Source organism: Macrobrachium nipponense, chromosome 16 (assembly GCF_015104395.2).
Source record: "Macrobrachium nipponense isolate FS-2020 chromosome 16, ASM1510439v2, whole genome shotgun sequence".
NCBI classification, from domain to species: Eukaryota; Metazoa; Arthropoda; class Malacostraca; order Decapoda; family Palaemonidae; genus Macrobrachium; species Macrobrachium nipponense.
Genome location: NC_087209.1, coordinates 35,919,954 through 35,941,419, shown reverse-complemented (window position 1 = coordinate 35,941,419; position 21,466 = coordinate 35,919,954). Strand labels below are relative to the sequence as shown.

Below are 21,466 nucleotides of genomic sequence, written 5' to 3'. Positions count from 1 at the left end.
TTTGTATCCCTCGGTTTGGTCTTGGCACGCCACCTCGGTGGCCGCGAGTTCAATTCTCGGGCATTCCATTGAAGGGTCAAAGATGTGTATTTCTGGTGATAGAAGTTCACTCTCGACGTGGTTCGGAAGTCACGTAAAGCCGTTGGTCCCGTTGCTGAATAACCACTGGTTCCAAGCAACGTAAAAACACCATACAAACAAACAAACAAAAAATAATCTACACACATTACTTGATAAGCATAAATACTTACCATTGTCTGATTAGTAATGATTTCGTGTTAATATTCGCACTAACAATAGAAAGAGTGACATTCTTTATTTCAACTGAGGGTCTTATACAATTATACTAAGTTCATATAACACAACACAAAAGTAAAAATTAAACAGATTAAATATTAAACAGTTATGCTCAAACGTAAAAAATAATAGAATACATCATTTGTTAAGCGTGAGACTAGTCAGCCATAATACAGATAAAGGATACAGATACAATTTGCTATGGAGGGCTGAGTTTACGGAGACTATCTGTTCAAATTTGTGCTTGCATTGGTATAGTAGGCTATGAATGGATTAAGATTAATTCTGTCCATAATTGCTTTTATGAGTCGCCTGGAAATGTTATAAATAACGCCGATATTGACAAACATAATAAAAAGATTTTTTCTTCCATTGTTCACCTACAATTATGTGAAAACAAAAGTCCCCAAGTAAACAATTGGTTTTATTTCTGTTTGATTATTTATTTATATTTTTCATAGTTTGCCAGAAAAAATAATGTAACGCAGAGCATTTCTCGCGGTAGACATTTTAATTAAAGGCTGCGAGTTCGATTCTCGGACATTCCATGAAAGTGTTAGAGATGTGTATTTCTGGTGATAGAAGTTCACTCTCGACGTGGTGCGGAAGTCACGTAAAACCGTTGGTCCCGTTGCTGAATGAACACTGGTTCCATGCAACGTAAAAACACTACTCAAACAAACAAAAAAATAAGCAGTTATTCTTATTTAATTGTTCATCAAAAATAGAAAGAACGAAATTATAGATAAAATGTAATTCGTCATAATGAACAGATTTTCCCTATCTTTGTTACCCAGAATAAATGTAAAATAAATGTTTCTAGACGTTTCAGCGCTGAATAACCTCATAGATCCCAGGGCTTGGCTTTTTGCATAAATTCTATATTCAATTCAACCCTTCCTTGTTAGACAATAGTTCCTCATTGAACGAGTGTTTTGCGTACTCGCCTACCAGACTGGTAGCCCGAGTTTGCTCCCGCCTGCCACCAATGCGGAATTAGAGGTAAGCTGTAGGTCCCGTTGCTAAGCAACCAATTGGTTCCTAGCCACGTAAATAAAAAAAACCTGATCCTTCTGCCTAACGCTATGAGAGCTGTTGATCAGCTTAGTGATCTGGTTAAACAGATGTATACTTTATTTTTAGACAATGTAAGTCGATAATCCCCTTAGGAGGGTAGTGCCATCAGTGGACCTCTTGCGGTGTACTGCAGGCATTACTTACGGTTCTTTGCAGCGTGCCTTCGGCCCTAACTGCAACCACTTTTGTTCCTTTTACTGTAAACCTCCTTTCATATTCTCTTTCTTCATCTTACTTTCCACCCTCTCCTTACACTTGACTCATAGTGCAACTGCGAGGTCTTCCTCCTGTTACACCCTTCAAACCTTTGACTGTCTATTTCCATTTCAGCGCTGAACAACCTCATGGGTCCCAGTGCCTAGCCATTGGCCCAAATACTATAGGGTGGGCCAAAAGTAGCCTCACAGTTAAAACAGAATAAAAAATAATTTTTTAAACGCATAAAATTTTTCAGACATGAATAAGTGGCATATTTAAGAATGAGTGACATGAAAAGGATAAAAATAAGTAGCATGTATTAATGGCACAGTATTAATTTTCTATTGAAGAGTGCTTTGAATGAGAAACAGTTCATGAAGTAACTGTGAGGCTACTTTTGGCCCACCCTGTATATTCAACTCAACTCAACTAAAACTCGATGATGATAATATGTTTCCCTTCCTTGTCCTCCGGGGAAAATGGACAAACAGGAGCCGGTCCCTGGCGAGCCGAATGTGCCTGCATAGACCGCACCAGCGACACCGGTACGTACTCGAGACTCCTCCTGGAAAACAAGAAGGTGATTTGGTGGTGCACGGATGGTACCCGGAGGTTCCCTGGGGGGCAGCGCATTCACGAGTCCAACTGCATCGAAGGGGAAGCTTTCATCGATGATACCCAGCTGTGCACTGGTAAGTTGCATTGTTGTTTTGCAGCTCTTTTGAGGTTGTGTTGTCTGCAGCCTTGCTTATGCACATCATATAAATATAGATAGAGATATATATATAGATATATATATATATATATATATATATATATAGATATATATATATTATATGGTATATGTATATATACACACTGTATATATACATATACATACATACATACATATTATATATGTATATATATACAATATATAATATATATATATATATATATATAATATATATGGTATGTATGTATTAAGCCTAAAAATATCACTTAATATCCAAGTGGAATTATAGTTAAGTGTTTTGTCACCAAACCGTTGAGGAACAAGGCTGTACAGCAGTCTAAAACGTCACTGTGGGTCATTGTTGGTTTATAACCGAGTCAGCATATATATATATTATATATATATATATATATATATATATATATATATATATATACCTGGAGTTGCGATCTATATACGAGTTATGTAGTTCGGTGGTCTTCCAACAGGGCGGCGCTGCAAAGTCATGAGGCCATCTGTAAAGTTCTGGTAACCCGCAAATTGAACAGGGGAATAGAGAGTTTTTAAATTTCTTTTTATCGTAAATGTTTAATAAGTAAGTGCTTAGCGGATGTTTAGGGTTTGGTAACTAAATATTTAGTGGATGTTTATGAGTAAGTGTATAGTGAATGTTTAGTGTGTAAGTATTCATTGAATGTTTACCGAGTACTTAGGATTTAGTGAACGTTTATCGTGTAATTTATATGCAAATGTTTAGCGAGTCTAGGTTTTTAGTGAAATTTTGTGAATGTTAATGGCTGTTTCGTGTGTAGGTATTCAGTGAATGTTTAGTGAGTGTTCTGTGAATGCCTTGTGAATGTTAGTGCTTAGTGAATATTCAGTATGTACGTATTCATTGAATGTTTAGTGTGTAAGTGTTTATGGTTTTGCGAGGGTTTAGTGCATGTTAGTGTTTAGTGTATGTTTAGTGTGCAAGTATTCAATAAAATTATAGTGAGTTTTTAAGATTTAGTGAATGTTAGTGTTTAGCAAATATTTAGTGTGTAAGCATTCAGTGAGTGATTAAGGTTTAGTGAATATTAGTGTTTAGTGAAGGTTTAGTGTGCAAATATTCACTGAATGTTTATTGTGTAATTATTCAGGGTTTAGTGAATGTTTAGTGTGCAATTATTCAGGGTTTAATGAATGTTTAATAAGATTTAGTGAATGTCTTGTGAATGTTAGTGTTTAGTGAATGTTTAGTATGTAGGTATTTAGTAAGTGATAAGTGGATGCTCATTTACTGTTTAGTTTGTAATGAGGGGTTTTGGGGGTTTAATAAGCTTTTAGGGTTTAGTGAGTATTTAGTGTTTCTTGAGTGTTTAGGGTTTAGTGAATGTTTAGTGTCCAACGAGTTCTTATTAAATGTTTAGTGAGTGTTTAGTGTATAGTAATATATTAGTTTGTTCAAATTTCTTTGTGGGGGAAAATGTCACTGTAATATATATATATATAATATATATATATATATATATACATATATATATATAAATATATATATATAGATAATATATATAATATATATATGTATATTCGAGATATAAATGTCCTTTAATATCTAATTCGCTCTACCTCGGAATTGATATATTTTACATATATGTAAACCGACAAGGAATTTTTTAGTTGATAATAATTTCGTCCTCTTGTGGGATCGAACCACCGTCCAGGGAAAAGGACGAAATCAAGACGACAGTGACGTTATCGATTCGGCTAACAAGTGGGGTTACACGTTTAAACCAATTTTGACCTTACAAATCACCGTCGAACTCGGTTATTCGTAATTAAAGTCGGTAGCCAAACCCCCCCCCCCTACCATTTTAACAAATTCGAACGTTTGACGAACGTAGCCATATTATGAATAATTATCACATCACCGTGATTCATATGAATTATTCGAGCTACAAATGTCCTTTAATATCTAATTCGCTCTATCTCGGAATTTTTTAGTTGATAATAATTCCCTTTCGGTTTACATATATGAAAATATATCAATTCCGAGGTAGAGCGAATTAGATATTGTAGCTCGAATATTTTATATGAATCACGGTGATGTGATAATTATTCATATATAAGTATGTATGTATACGTGCATGTGTATATGCTTACACGTGTTACTATATCGGTTGCATGTACGGAACTATATATTCAAGTTTGCACAAGTTTTCGTATAACATTATATGAGCATATTTTTTTCAGTACTCTTTTGTAGCGAGTGATATTTCGATTTCCTCAGAGTTCTCTGTAGAAGAAAACGGGTATTTGAAAAATGACTATATATAAGACACCTCATGCATTATCACGGCTTCATTACTAACGTTTCAAGGCCTAGACTCGTTATCAATTTGTTAAAATATGCATTAAAACATTTTTCAAGACTCGGACCAAATATACCCTATTAAAAAATTAGATCAGATGTTCAGTTTGAAATGTCCAGAGAAAGATGTTACCATCCGAACGGCAGGAAAGATGAACTTGATCAACTCGTGCTGAGACCCCGTAGCGGGGTAGGGCCGTCAGTGGACCTCATACTGTGCACTGTAGGCAGTACTAAAGGTTCTTTGCAGCGTGCCTTTGTCCCCTAGCTGCAACCACTTTCATTCCTTTTACTGTACCTCCTTTCATATTCTCTTTCTTCATCTTACTTTCCACCCTCCCCTTATACTCGATTCAAACCTTTTACTGACAATTTCCATTTCAGCGTTGAAAGACCTCATAGGTCCCAGTGCTTGGCCTTTGGCCTAAATTCTATATTCAACTCAACTCGTGCTAAGACAAGAGGGGTAGAGACAATTCGATTGTTTAACTTCGCTTGGAGATCTTTATACCTGTTTTATACAAAGAGACTCGAGGATTACCAGCTGCTGAGGAGTAAGAGCCCTTTACAGAATTTCAAAATAATTGTATTAATATTTATTTAGCATTTTTTTCCCATGCGCTTATATTTTAGAAAATTCCGGATTAGATAACATGACCCCAGTACGATAGCCATCGCCTCCGTGACAATCAATGAGGACTTTGCATCTTCCGAGAGGTACCGACATATTTCCCCTGACTACATCGGGACCAAGAAAATAAAGACAACACATTCGAGGTCATCAGAGGGTCCAGTCTATCCTAATTTAAACAGGACTGAATCGTCTGTATATATTATATATATATATATATATATATATAATATATATACATACATACCCATACATACATACATACATACATACATACATACATACATATATATATATATATATATAAACATATTTTTATATATATATATATATATATATATATATATATATATATATATATATTGATATTATATATATAAATATATATATATATATATATATATATATAAAATATATGTAAATATATATATATATATATATATATAATATATATATATATCTATATATATATATATATATTTATATATATATATATATATATTTATATATATATATATATATATATATATATATATATATGTATGGTATGTATGTATGTATATATAATAAAAGGAGCCCATAAAAACGCCAAAATATACAGGGAAAATACTATATTTCAGAGACTGCTGTCCTCTCTCTTCAGGTAGATCAATGAGAAAAGTTACAGAAAAGGTCCAGAGATCCATCCATAGGTAAGCCAATTTAGGTCACTCCCACTGTTATCCTTCTTTAATCCTCTTCAGTGTTGAATGAATTAAAACTTTATCAATGACATCTGAATCCCATTTGCCCTTTGAAATGTTCATTACCTGTCTCATTTAATCAATGCCGATTCTATCATCTGACTATGGTACCAACAGTTGCTGCTATAAATTATATGTGACAAATTCCAGTTTATTCTGTGGTTATATTCATTTATATGGTTGAAAATAGCTGAGTTCTGTTGTCCATACCTAACTGACCGTTTATGTTGTATTAATCTCTGGGAAAGTGATTTTCCTGTAAAACCGATGTAAGATTGGTCACAGTCCAGGGATTTCGTAAATGTCTGTGTCCTTGGGGTATGTCTTTTGTTGGACGTTAATCAGGCATTTGGCTAAGGTATTTGAGTAAGTAAATACAAAAGGGTTAGATTTTCTGAGAGTCTGGCTCACCGTCTTAATCCTGTCCAGGTGTGGAATTTTTATTTTATTACTGGGTGTGTCTCTGGTCTTGTCTTGAGGGGGTCAGTAGAAAATTACGTTTGCTTTGTGAATTGCTTTCTCAGTTATATGGTCAGGAATACGAAAGCTGCCTAGGAATTAGTTCAAATTCTTTTTCCAGGAAATCTGGGGAACAAATTCGTAAGGCTCTTAAGAATAGATTGTTGTCACCGCCTATCTTGATAGGAATGTCGTGATAGCTAAAGTAGTAAATGTATGAAAGTGAGAACGTTGGTTTTCTGTATATGGTAAATTTGTATTCTGTCGTGTCTCTAATTATTAAAACATCAAGAAAAGGAATTTTGTCTGTTTCCCATTCAACTTTAAATTTGATGCTGGGCACTAATGCATTTAATTTTTGAAAGGAATTATTTGAAATTGCCCTATCTATTATCCCAGAATGTTAGGATATCATCTACATATCTCATCCACATCATGGTTTTGGGTTTTATTGCATTTATTACTGTAGTTTCAAAGTATTCCATGTACAGATTGGCTAAAGCAGGACTTAAAGGACTACCCATACTACTCCCGAATTTTTGCTTATAGAATGATTCCCCAATTGAAGACTGAAAACACGTTATTAGGTACACATAGTTCAACAAACTTTATTATTTTGTCAAGTGCCAATGAGAAATGATCTGAATAGGGGGCTAATTTTTCCCTCAAAAACTGAAGACCGTCATGTGCTGGTAGTTGTGTGAATAGGGAATCCACATCAAGGCTTAAAAGTTTTATGTTGTGAAGTGGTGTATGTGCTTCTCTGAATTTGTGACAAAAATCTTCGGAATGTTTAATGTGACTGGGAGAAAAAGTGCTCAAAAAACGGGAAAGGAGGCTAGCTACCATTTAGAAATGATGTAATTGAAAGCTCCGGCACATGAAACGATGGGTCTGAATGGAAGATTGTGTTTGTGAGTTTTGGGAAGGCCATAGAAATAGGGTAGTTTTGGATTAATTACTTTAAATTTCTCTAATAGTCCAATGCTCTTTTTGTCTTGGCCAATTGATCTTACTTTCTTAAAAAATTCTGTGAGGACGTTAGTGCCCAGCATCAAATTTAAAGTTGAATGAGAAACAGACAACAAAAGTCCCTTTCTTGATGTTTTAATAATTAGAGACGTGACAGAATACAAATTTACAGAAAACCAACGTTCTCACTTTCATACATTCACTACTTTAGCTGTCACGACATTCCTATTAAGATAGGCGTGGCCAGCAATCTATTCTTAAGAGCCTTATGAATTTGTTCCCCAGATTTTTTGGAAAAAGAATTTGAACGAATTCGTAAGCAGCTTTAGTCTTTAAGGTATCCTGACCATATAATTGAGAAAGCAATTCACAAAGCAAACGTAATTTTCTACCTACCCCCTCAAGACAAGACCAGAGACATACCCAACAATAAAATAAAAATTCCACACCTGGACAGGATTAAGACGTTGGCCCATACTCTCGGGAAATCTAACCCTTTTGCATTTACTTACCCAAACACCTTAGCCAGATCCCTGCTTAACGTCCAACAAAAGACATCCCCCAGGTCACGGACGCTTACAAAATCCCATGCCTGGACTGTGACCAATCTTACATCGGTTTTACAGGAAAATCACTTCCCCAGAGATTAATGCAACATAAATGGTCAGTTAGGTATGGACAACAGAACTCAGCTATTTTCAACCATATAAATGAATATAACCACAGAATAAACTGGAATTTGTCACATATAATTTATAGCGGCAACTGTTGGTTCAAGAGTCAGATGATAGAATGGGCCTTGATTAAACAGAGACAGGTAATGAACATCTCAAAGGGTGCTTGGGATTCAGATGTCATGATAAAGTTTTCATTCAACCAACACAACACTTAAGAGGATTAAAGAAGGATTATCAGTGGGAGTGACCTAAATTGGCTTACCTGTGGATGAATCTCTTGGTATAAATACCACTTTTTCTGTAACTTTTCCCCTTCACCTCCCTGAAGAGAGAGATAGCAGTCTCTGAAATATAGTATTTTCTCTGTTATTTTGGCGTTTTTATGGGCTCCTGCTGTTAGAATGAATTCTTTTGTAACAACATATTTACCAGTCATATATATATATATATATATATATATATATATATATATATATATCTTTATTTATTTATTTATTTATTTATTTTATTTATTTATTTATTTATTTATATACACATACATAGATATATTATATATACACACATATTTACTTATATACATATACATATCTATATATACTCACATATTTACAACATATACACACACACACCACACACACACACACACACACACACACACATATATATATATATATATATGTGTGTGTGTGTGTGTGTGTGTACGTGTGTGTGTGTGTGTGTACGTTTTTGTGTAACGAGTGATATTTTGATTTCATCGGAAACTCGTCTTTTGTAATAATAAACAGCTGTCTGAAAGTATAGTATTAGTATTTAGGGCGTTATATATATATATATATATATATAAGATAGATATAGGATACTATTATATATATATATATATAGATATATATTTGTATATATATATATATGTATATATATATATATAGATATAATATATATATATATATATTGTAACATAAAAAAAAATCTCTCTTATGGTAAGGATTTACGAGGTGAATATATCAGGAGACAGTGACAACCCACTATATATATTGACTTGCCCCTCTACTACCTCTATTGAAGGATTTATTATAGACTCCACGAGATGATACCTGTGAACTCGTAGTCTTACCTTGTGCCTTGTAATTTTGCCGCTCTTCCCAAACTCTGCTCCTTCCAATTTTAGGAGTGACGTCAGTATAATATAGCTTATGGGTCAATGCATAATTTTCAGACAATCTAGTGGCTTCATCCACATTATCTACATCACGTTTCATACCAAATATGTTTTAATAAGTGGATTAATACCATCCTTGAACTGCTCAAGCAGATAAGTTCCTGAAGTTTACGAAATCACCATTAACTCTCGGGCATTCATCCACCTATCATACCACAGGCGTTGTTCCCGTGCATACTCCATATGAGTGCGACTGTCTCTTTTTATCCAGCTTCTGAACTTCTCTCTATACCTCTCTGGCACCCATTCATAAGCTTTCAAAATTTCAGATTTAACTCTCTCATAATCCTTAGAATCATCTAAAGATAAGGCAGCAAATACTTCCCTAGCCTTTCCTCGAAAAGGAGGTTTGAACCAACGTGCTCCATGACGTTCCCGGCCATTCACGCGTTCTGCTACTCTTAAATTGTAAAAAAATGCATCCACTTCATTTTCAACAAAAATTGGTACACTTTTTACTGCATTGGTCTATTCTTAACAAGATTTTGGTTTATATTTCTCTGGACTTTTCTTCTACTTCAAGTTTTCTTCTTCATCTCTAGCTCTATCCTCTTTTGCTCAACCTCTTTCTCAGCTTCTATCTTCCTAACCTATTCAGCTCTCTCATTTTCTAACTTCTTTAGTTCAACAGCTTTCTCATTCTCTAATCTAACTATTTGCAAATGAATCTGCATCTGCTCAACACTCATCCCTTCATAAACAAGTTTGGACTTTTTGGTTTAACCTTGCGTGACTTTGTTTTTTCACGTACGGCTTTGGCACCTTCCTCTTCACTTGCACTACCCTCTGTATTATTCTCACTAGCGCTTTGCTGGCTATCAGCTTCTTCCTCTTCCCAACTCATTAGTAACAACCCTTCCTTATCAGACAAAATGCCTAAAGTCATTAGCGCCTCACTTACTTTATTTGAGATTTCTTGCTTCCTTGCAGATTCTGATACTTCTACATTATAGTACCTAGCTAGAACAATCCAGTCTATTTTAGTTATACCTAACTTTTCACCACTAGGACTACGTATGAAATCTTTCAAATCAAACATCTTTAATAACCTGCTCAAAATAACACAGCAAGACAAATATTATAGCACTAACACTATCACAACTCAACTCTCCCCCCTCGGTAAAGTACATGGAAGTACTGAAAAGCAATTAACAGTAGGGATACGTCAAGTTATGGTCGACAGAATGCGCTAACACGAGTGATAATTTTTGGTTTCGTTCAACAAGGATACTGTTATAATGATTAGGAATACGCTCGACATGAATAAAGCAACAATTAATAAGGATACGTTCGGGTTTCGTTCGATAAAATGAGTAAACACTGAGTATGGGTATGTTCGAGTTTCGTTCGATAGAATGAGCAAAAACTGAGTAGGGATACGTTCGGGTTTCGTTCGACAGGCCCCCATGTAACATAAAAAAAACTCTCTCTATGGTAAGGATTTACGAGGTGAATATATCAGGAAACAGTGACAACCCACTATAACTTAAAATGTATTTTAATAACAATTAGTAAGGAAATTAAAGTCACAAACAGAACATTAAACAAATTACGGACACTTTACACAAAAGCAAAGACTCGCCATACAGCACTTCATCAAGACTACTCATCCCTAATCACTGCATTTTATAGTATAATACCCAAGTCACAAAAGCTTTACATCAACACAACATATAATTCACTGTAACATCAAAAGTTAGTGGCAACCAACGTTACATCACACAAGAAAACGTCCAAATGGATAAACAATACATTACCATATATTCCTCAAAACTTGATACACTATTATAATCACTTGTTTGTTGCAGCTTCAACGAAAATCATCCTTTTGGGCCTTTATATACCCGACTCACGCTAGACATCCATGGACTAAATATCATTTTTCGGTACATTATCCTTGGCGACTACTGCCTACGCCAAGCGCTAGCTGCTATCTGTTGTCTAGTGTACACACTTGTTTTTTTTATGCAAATATCAATTTTTCAACCTTTTCTGCAATTTTTACATCAATAAACCTCAATATTCCTTTACAATATATATTATAGATATATATATATATATATATATTTGTATATATATATATATATATATATATATATATATAAATAGAAATATATATATTATATATATATATATATATATATATATTTTGTATATATATATATATATATATATATATATATATATATATATATATATTAATGTGAAATAATGAACGATATTCTGTACAGACAGAAGGTGAAGGTAAATAATAGGTGTACAAGGTGAGAGGACTGAAGAACTATTGGCGGGATGATTGATTGATCTGCTGCACTCACGAATCCCCTTCTACACGCCTCAGTGGCATGATCGGTTTGGTCTTGACCTGCTGCCTCGGTGGCCGCGAGTTCCATTCTCGGCCATTCCATTGAGGGGTCAGAGATGTGTATTTCTGGTGATAAAAGTTCACTCTCGACGTGGTTCGGAAGTCACGTAAAGCCGTTGGTCCCGTTGCTCAATAACCACTGGTTCCATGCAACGTAAAAACACCATACAAACAAGCAAAAACAAACAAACGAAGCTCTTTCTGGTTTTGACCGTGAGCAAATAGGTGGTGTGACCGTTGGGTCACCTTTGAGTGTAATTTTTGTACGTTTTTTCTTGGAAGGTCGTAAAAGGAACACAATGAGTCCCTCCTACTATACCTATAAGTATATCTTAATTTAACCAGACCACTGAGCTGATTAGGGCTGACCCAAAAGATTAAATATTATTACGTGGCTTGGAACCAGTTGGTATTTACCAACGGGACCGAAAGCTTATTGTGTGATCCGAACCACATTATATCGAGAAATGGATTTCTAATCGCCAGAAATAAATTCTTCTTGTTCGGCATTGGCCGAACCAGGAGTGAACTCGGGCTGCCAAATCGATAGGCGAGTACGCAACCCACTCGTCCAAGGAGGGACTTCCTTTCTCGTAAGCGGAATATATGTAGATGTCATTTCCATCGACTTGGAGAATGAAACCACTAGTGATTAAAAGAGAAAATAAAAAACCTTTCCGTTTTTATCAGACCTAACCATCTTCACTATGTTATAGTCACTCTCAGAGTGAATAGAATTCTAGCAGGTGGGTAAACATATTTAAAGAATGTGAGTGTATGTATACTAGAAATATCCGAGTGGTGGCAGCAGTACATTCACAGAACAGGCAATCATCCTGTGTGCTTTTTTGTGTTCCTCTTCAGTTGGAAGTGGAGACGAATTCCTCAAATCTTTGGGACCAAAATTGAGTTTTGAAGCTCATTCAAAAAAAGGGCAGGAACACTGCTGTAAATTTTAATTTGTGACTATGTTTTTGTATCTGGTAGCCCACAAAGCAGGAATAAAAGAGGAAAAAAGATGGTATAAGGTTGTTTGTAAAATCAAGGACAATGAAAAATAGATATATAATGATAGAATCTTATGTGGGTAACTACGGAAAAATATGTACTACATCAAAAGACATTATTTGTAAAAAGTACAAGATAAGATTTTTGTTAAATTCGAGTAAATTTGAGTCATCTTGGATAAAATTCTGAATGTAATTCTGTTAAAATGGTAAAATATTGTATATTTTCTCTAATAAAAGATTAAAAAGTGGACAGAGTAACAAGATACAAAAAATAGTGAAGGTTTGTATTGGGGCATAAAAAGAGAAAATAATGGCCCAGATGGTCACAGGGTACCAGTTGTAATCAATTGGAAGTATTGGGAGTATTCTTTATAGAGGTCCAATTGATCAGTTTACATAACAGGAAAAATGCAATAAGAAGAAATGATGGAAGAATGTTATTTTCAGTTTTATGTAACGGAAATAATAATCTGAAAGGCTCAAAACATCAAAGGTGAAGAAATGTGAACACTGACAGATGTTTGCGAGTGCATTCTGATGACCCTTATTCCTTTCTTGTTTGTCCTTCTGCTGTACTTACTAACTGTCGCTTTCTCATCGACCATTTTGAGCAGCCTCGATCCGGGCTATGACCATGAACGTAAATTGGCATTATTGACAGATGTCAAATAGAAAGCATAATCTCCTTGAACGATAAAGGTCATCTTATTACGTAAAGGAATCGACTGCTCTCTCTCTCTCTCTCCTCTCTCTCTCTCTCTCTCTCCTCTCAACAGGCTTCATTTATTATATCAGAAGTTCGGAAAGTCCTTTCACCTTCCCCCTTTCTCTGTTCTCTCTCTTGGGGCTTGAGGGTTGTCATTTGTAAGTTGAGGAATTCTACCGTTTCTGGGTCTCATAATGAGCGTAATCAATATTGGCTTCCCTAAGCCTTTGTGCAAACAGAACTCGATTCTGGAACCTTGTCTTGTCACTTCAATTGAGATTTATCTATACTCACTCTTTTGATAATTGGTTCCGCTGCTGTTATGGCTCAGAGACCTGCAATTTATCATCCACTGCCTTTTTCAGGCAATGAAAAGTATTTATAGTAATAGCAATCAGTCATTATTTGTTTCTCTCGGAGGTCATGGATACCAAGGGAAAGAATGTCCTCTCTTAAATACGACGTTTGTATGAAAGAAGTGCCGTGAAATTTATCCCCTGCGTCAAAAGTAAGTTTCCATCTATTTAAAACAATTGTAATAAAACAGTCGTGGGGACTGGAAGCACCTGAGTTGTATGATGCCACTGAAGAATTATGAATAACCCAAAGACAATGTATCGTGCTGTACAGGACCAAGAAAGTCTACTTCTCATAGAGCAGTGTCACAATCGAGCTTCGTGACTTCTTCTTCTTTTTTTTTTTTTTTTTTTTTTTTTTTTTTTTTTTTTTTTTTTTGCTCGGAAATTATTCGAGGGTCGCTAACCATTTTTTTTTTTTGTCTCTGCGCCCTTGATCATGAGGGTCAAATGCCTTTTTGTACTTTGCCTTCACGATATAAGTTCCTTGTCGATGAAGCATTATTGGTTGGACGTGACATAGCAGTTGACAACATTTCTGGATTCTTGAAATGCTTGCTATGCAGTGCAATTGCTTCATCATCAACTGGCTGATTCCACAGGTTTCCAAACCTTTCCCGTATAAGTTTTTTTTTAAAGTCATTATTTTCTTGCAGGATATTAAAGGAATTCAGTTTCATGATACAAACTGAGCAATTTACCTTTTCGTGGAGTTTTCTAAATCTGAATCGTTCCAAGCGACAAAAGGTCATTTAGTTCGTTCTGCGTTTTATGCAGCATTTTTATCAGTCATGTCAAAGACAAGATTGTAATAAATAGCGTTCCCCTCTGTCCCCAATATCATTATCGTTATCATAAAGACTACTTAACGCTGTGCGCAGCCCACTTCCCCGTGTATTAGTGAGATCTTGACAAATCACTGGTACTTTAAGGCTCATTTTTCTAGCATGAATAAATACCAGTCAGCTTTACTGTTTAAGCCTCGTTATTTTCTTACTATACTATAATGGGCGTTATGTCTGTCCGTCCGTCTGTCATTCAATCACGGCCATACGGCTGGTCCGATGGGCATGCAACTTGGCAGGGTTATAGTGGGGACCACTAAGATGTTTTATAATGCGGTTTTATCTTACCTCTCCCACTCCCCCTCAGAAGTGGGTGGGGTGAGAAGGGATTCCCTGAAACGGAGCTGGTTCTGCCCGTGAAACAGGGCTGGTTATGTCCGTAGACTTAGTTACTGTCATTAATTTATCGTACATACCGGTTAAAAAAAAAAAAATAGAAACATTAGTCACGCAGTGGTTAGACAGCGCCTAGGGGGGCCGCAAAATTGTCATGAGTTTTGTCTTGGCTAAATCGTCTTATTGAACATTTTACCTCTGTGAAGGAAAGTGAAATGTTTGCACATTAGGTAGATGAGTCCACAGACATTGGAGGTATGGCTCAATTACTGGTATTCGTTCGGTACATTCATGATGTTAAAATAGTGAACCAGTTCTTTTGTTGTTAAGAACTTCAGGACACTACAACAGGCAATGGTATTTTCTCTACATTAAGTGACTACTTAAAATCAGCTGGTTTGTCCTGGCAATCGTGTGTGGGGGATTTGTACAGATGGGGCACCTGCCATGATTGGCTCAATTAAAGGATTTGTGTCATTAGTGAAGAAAGAAAACAGCAGTGTGATAACAACACATTGCTTTCTTCATCGTGAAGCGCTGGTTGCAAAGACAATTAGCAATGATTTAAAATCTGTACTGGAAAAAGTTGTAAAAATTGTGAACTTTATAAAAAGTCGACCGCTGAAGTCTCGTCTGTTTCGTAAGCTATGTGAAAACCTTGAGGCAAAACATTTGAATCTTCTTCTACATACGGAAGTAAGATGGCTGTCCAGAGGGAAAGTATTGTCACGAGTATGCGAACAGAAGGAAGAGATGCTTACTTTTTTCACTCTTGAACAACAAGAGGAATTCTGTGATTAACTGGCAGATAACACTTGGAGTGCAAAATTGTCTTACTTAGCTAACATCTTTGAACTTTTAAACAAGGTAAATGTCAGCATGCAAGGAAAATCAGAAAATATTTTATCTTCCACTGATAAAATTAAAATTCTGAAAGAAAAACTGCAACTGTGGGATGGCAGAGTAAAAGAAGGCAATTTGGACATGTTCTCACATGTTGCAGTAGCAGCAAAGTGGTGAGATAATACCCATTATTTCTGAGCATCTTGCAGTACTGGAAAAACAACTTCAGCACTATTTCCCAGATATATGCACTGCAAACTATTAATGGATAAGAAACCCATTTGTTACATCTGTATCAACCGAATCTCAGCTTACCCTCATGGAAGAAGAGCAGTTAGTGGAAATGCGTAATGACCGTGATCTTAAGTTATTGCACATGCAGCTGCCTCTTGACGAATTCTGGGTTCAGATTAAGACTAAGTATCCTCATGTTGCCAAGAAAGCTCTGGTAATGTTAATCCACTTCTCTACTTCTTACCTATGTGAGTTGGGGTTTTCTGCTCCAGCAAACATTAAAACTAACAAAAGGGAAAGGCTGAAAACTCTTGAGGAAGAAATGAGAGTATGTTTGTCCACCATTCAACCCAACTTGAAACGGATCTGTCAGTCACATCAAGAACACACATCTCACTAAATTGGGTGAGTTTCTTTTTTTTCTTTGCTTAAAGGCGATTACCATTTTTTAAAATTTAGTCTGCATTCATAACTCTTTACTTCAAATCTTCTAATATGCTCTTTGTATATACTATCTATTTCTGCATGTACGGTGGTGCTGAATTTGGTTTGATTATGGATAACACAGTAATTATATTCATCAAATAAGTTAATTCATGCGATATTGTGGGAGGGTGAAGAAGGTGTGCCACGGTTATGGTTACATCAGTTTAGGGTGCCATCAATTAAAAAAGATTGAGAACCACTGCCGGGATTAGTGAGTCACTTATATGAAGCAGGAGATGAATATGCTTTTAGTAAGGATTGGTAAATTGCTCTCTCTCTCCTCTCTCTCTCTCTCTCTATCTCTCTCTCTCTCTCTCTCGCGGATAATTTCCCTTTGGTAGACTACATGATTTCAGAAATGTCTGCTTTTTTTTTCCCTTTTTTTTTGTTGGGAAGGGGGTATCCTTCGTGATAATAGCTTTTAGTGTCTCGTATTCTTAGTCTGTTTTATTTCTATTTTTTCTCTTATCCTCGACTTGGATTCCATGAAAGCGACACGAAAAGTATCATCTATTTTAGAGTTAATTGAAACGTATGTGCTTCCCCGAACGTTTGTCGAATTCGTATTCCGAAAATTAGCGACGAAACAGGAGGGTCAATTATTCTATTTTTTTGCCAATGACAGCACTGCTTCCATCCTTCGCACTCATGCGATATCTCTCTCTCTCTCTCTCTCTCTCTCTCTCTCTTTAATTGCATTCGGTGCTTCAAAGGAATGTGTAAAGGCGAAGCTATTGACTGAGCTAAAATAGAAAATTGTCTCAGTCAATCTTTCTTTACAGGTAGGTGATAGTCTGCAGTTGATTTGGTTGTTAATGTAAAATGCGCGGTTCTCTCTATAATAATGCGTAGTTTTGATAGCATTATCTTTATATTTGTTTTAATAGTAGGCTGACTTTGTTTAAAACTTTGAACAACTGATCGCATAAACAAGAAAATTGCCCCATATAGCTCTTTCTTATTCAGACTTGCGAAAACAACCCCCAGGAATTCCTAACAACGAATTCCTAAACAAAACTCAGATCTTTGGAGGGAAATTTATTTTTGGTTAATTTCTATGTTCTGAACTTCTTGCCAAATCGATGTTGCTTTCCTTAAATGATGGTGTGTTTGTGATTGCCTTATTTTCGGCTGGACAGGATGAATTCTTCTTCTTCTTCTAAGTTTTTTGACGCTTTTCATTTAAAACAGCTTTTATCGGATGTTAATTGTTTCAGACGCGCCATTATTTATTGATGGTAGAGCTAATTTTGACAATAATTATATATAACTTTTGTATAACATATGTTTATAATAATTTCTCTATTTTTATTTCTGACCGAGACTCACACGGAAGAACTTTATTTAACAATGTTACTTTTTACGTCTAAAAAAGCCCGGACAACTCAATCAATAAAAGTTTTCCATTAGCCGCTGCTCTACGTCATTTTTTTTCATTATTCGTTGACGCTATGGCCTATCATTCATCTATGTGTTATTCGAATGTATTCATTCATGTTTTATAACCGCTATGTCAGCACAGGGCTTTCCACCTGAGCAAACTAGTAGGTGTGGTTGTATGAGAAATACAGTTGGAAGACTGTTGCAGACGCATGGACTCAGCGCACTTCCCGGAGTGCACTGTAGGCATTAATAAAAGCTCTTTGCAGCGTCCCCTCGGCCCCTAGCTGCGACCCTTTTCATTCTTTTTACTGTACCCCCGTTCAAATTGTCTTTCGTCCACCTTACTCGCCACCCTCTCCTAACAATTGATTCTTAGTACAACTGCTTTGAGGTTTCCCTCTTGTTACACCTTTCAAACCACTTTGACTCTCAATTTCCGGTTCAGCGCTGAGTGACCTTATAAGTCACAGCACTTAGCCATTGCCTATATTCTATATTCCATTCTAGTCCCCCCTTCCTCCCCTCCCCCTGAAAAGAAAGTGAACGATATTGAAGCGAATGTGTCGTGGCGACGGGACTTCTTTGAATGCTTTCGTGATTTTTTTCCTTTTGTCTTTTGTGAGTCGTTTTTACTGCTCTCGCTCTCCTTTTCAATTAACAATTATTACCTTTAAGAAAAATGACTCCTTCTCTCATACACTTGACATGGAAAACTAAAGACAAGGTCCACATTCTTTGTTTATTGAGGCTTTACCGAGTTCGTTTATTCACTTGTTTATCTGGAGGCATTGTAATACGATATACAGTGACATCACGCTTTGAAAGATTTAGATTTAAATTATGTTTTTGAATTTAGTTCTCGCTCAACAACAGTAACCTTTTTTGAAAAGAGAATCATGGATGAATGGAAGTGGATGGTGACTTTCCCTATATTATATATATATATATATATATATATATATATATATATATATATATATATATATATATATATATCACATCAGGAAAACCATGAATATAAAGGAAGAGGTGTCCAATCAGACGACAGTCAAGTACACGTGTTTATTATTAAGAAACGTTTCATGTTGTCAACAACACATCATCAGTCTGCAATTGAAATTAACATAAAATAAACTTCAAAAATTACAATAGAAATTAAATAAACTTAAAAATTAACAATAAAATTTGGAAAAAAATAATCAGAACGCTAAAATAGGGAATGAGAAGAAAACTACCTATTCATAAAGAAGGAAAGAGCTGAGTGACTAAAAACGGTAAGGTCTGCATACAACGTAAACCTCACGCCAGAGAGAGAGGAGATGACGGAGGTGTTGGAGTTTAAACTAGGTGAAAGGTGCTTAATAAACATGACTCAAGGGTAGTTAGATGGGTAGTTTGTTTTGTGGTGCCAATTAAAATAAATAAATAAATAAAAATAAATAAATAAATAAACAAATAAAAATAAATAAATAAACTAAAAAAAACAAACTACCCATCTCAACTACCCTTGGAGTCATTGTTTATTAAGCACCTTCACCTAGTTTAAAACTCCAACACCTCGTCATCTCCTCCTCTCTCTGGCGTGAGGTTTACGTTGTATGCAGACCTTACCGTTTTTAGTCACTCAGCTCTTTCCTTCTTTATGAATAGGTAGTTTCTTCTCATTCCCTATTTTAGCGTTCTATTATTTTTTAAATTTTATTGTAATTTTTAAGTTTATTTAATTTCTATTGTAATTTTTAAGTTTATTTTAATGTTAATTTCAATTGCAGACTGATGATGTGTTGTTGACACATGAAACGTTTCTTAATAATAAAACACGTGTACTTGACTGTCGTCTGATTGGACACCTCTTCCTTTATATATATATATATATATATATATATATATATATATATATATATATATATATATATATATATATATATATATATATTATATATATATTATTTATATATATATATAATATATATATATATATATATATATATATATATATATATATATATATATATATATATATATATATATAGAGGAGTTGCGTGAGCTTATGACAGGATGGAGACAACAAGATGAGGAGAAGAATCAATGAATAATTATGAAAAGAAACATAAAAACACATAGTATATTCTCAACTATGTTTCACATTTTTTATTTGATTTTGTATTTCTGATTTCTTGCTCTTTTTTTTCACTTTTTTTTTAATTAAAAAAAATTAGTTCAATAGTAATTTTAATACTTTTTCTTGCAGCCGATAATTGATTTCCCTTTTGGAAAGATGACATTGTTATGAAATGTCATCTGAGTTAGGGTTGGATTTGATGTCCATTCAGCTGAAGCTAGCACAAGTATATCTTTGACGAAAACTAGCCAATATAAATAGCTGATTGAGGGTATTTTTGTAATTGAAATTGGCGTATACCAGTACCTTAAGATTATGTATCCCAGTAATTAAAAATATTACTGTTGATTAACGTTTTTAGATTCTCCATTATATTTCATAAATCTTACTCACTCAAATAGTGAATACCTCTTAGGAAAAAATGTAGATTAAAAAGATAAAAGTATTTGTTCCAAGGAAGGTACGGAATGGTAAATTATATTATACGCATTATTCCACACACATTATTATAAATAAATGTAATGGTTATATGTATATTGTAGATGTAATTTATATAATAATCATTAGATATATAATATATGAATAATATATATATGCTATATAATATATATATATATATATTATTCCCTTTTAATAACTGTGTTGGATTGAAACAATATCTTCTGTCGTTTATTGAGTCTGTTGAAACAAGTCTTAACACCCTATATTCCTTTTACTTTACCTCCATTCGTATTCTGTTTCGTCTCTCTTGCTATCCACCCTCTCCGAAAAATGATTTGATATTGCAACTGCGAGGTTTTCCGCCTTTTATACCTTTCAAACCTTTCTACTATCAATTTCCGTGATAGAAGTTCACTCTCGACGTGGTTCGGAGGTCACGTAAAGCCGTTGGTCCCGTTGCTGAGTAACCACTGGTTCCATGCAACGTAAAAACACCAAACAAACAAACAAACTATCAATTTCAGTTTGAGCGCTGGGTGGCCTCGTAGGTCCCAGCGCCAAATTCTATATTCCATTCCATTCCAAGTCTTAACACGGAGGAAAACAACACCACACACACACACACACACACACACGACACACACACACACACATATATATATATATATATATATATAATATATATATATATATATACATACATATATATATACACATCCCTTTTCCGAAACCTTCGGGGCAAGCTGCTGTGATTCGGTGTTTTGGAATTTTTCGGATGTCTGGACTAAAGCCTGCTCCGAAATACACAAACACGTTTCATGTCCAACAATTATATTCCCTGAGACTAGAGAAATACACAGCGTCAGTAAGAACAGTAATTTCCGCATATACTCGTGTGCTCTCTGATCTTCTGTAGCTTTCTTTGCATTATACAAGTCTAGGCTTCTTATGGCTGTCTCTGTTTCGGTTGATTTCAGCGATACGGCATACATAAGTAAACT

General features: G+C 35.0%; 1 protein-coding gene across 1 annotated transcript in view; it reads left to right on the top strand.

The window, feature by feature from the left end:
• The window catches only part of LOC135195428 (uncharacterized), a 71,004-nt gene that overhangs the window by 1,639 nt on the left and 47,899 nt on the right, over positions 1 to 21,466 (top strand). Inside the window, exon 2 of the mRNA XM_064221674.1 lies at positions 2,064 to 2,264. Coding sequence (XP_064077744.1) covers positions 2,064 to 2,264 — 201 coding nt within the window. The remainder of the gene's footprint in view (positions 1 to 2,063; positions 2,265 to 21,466) is intronic.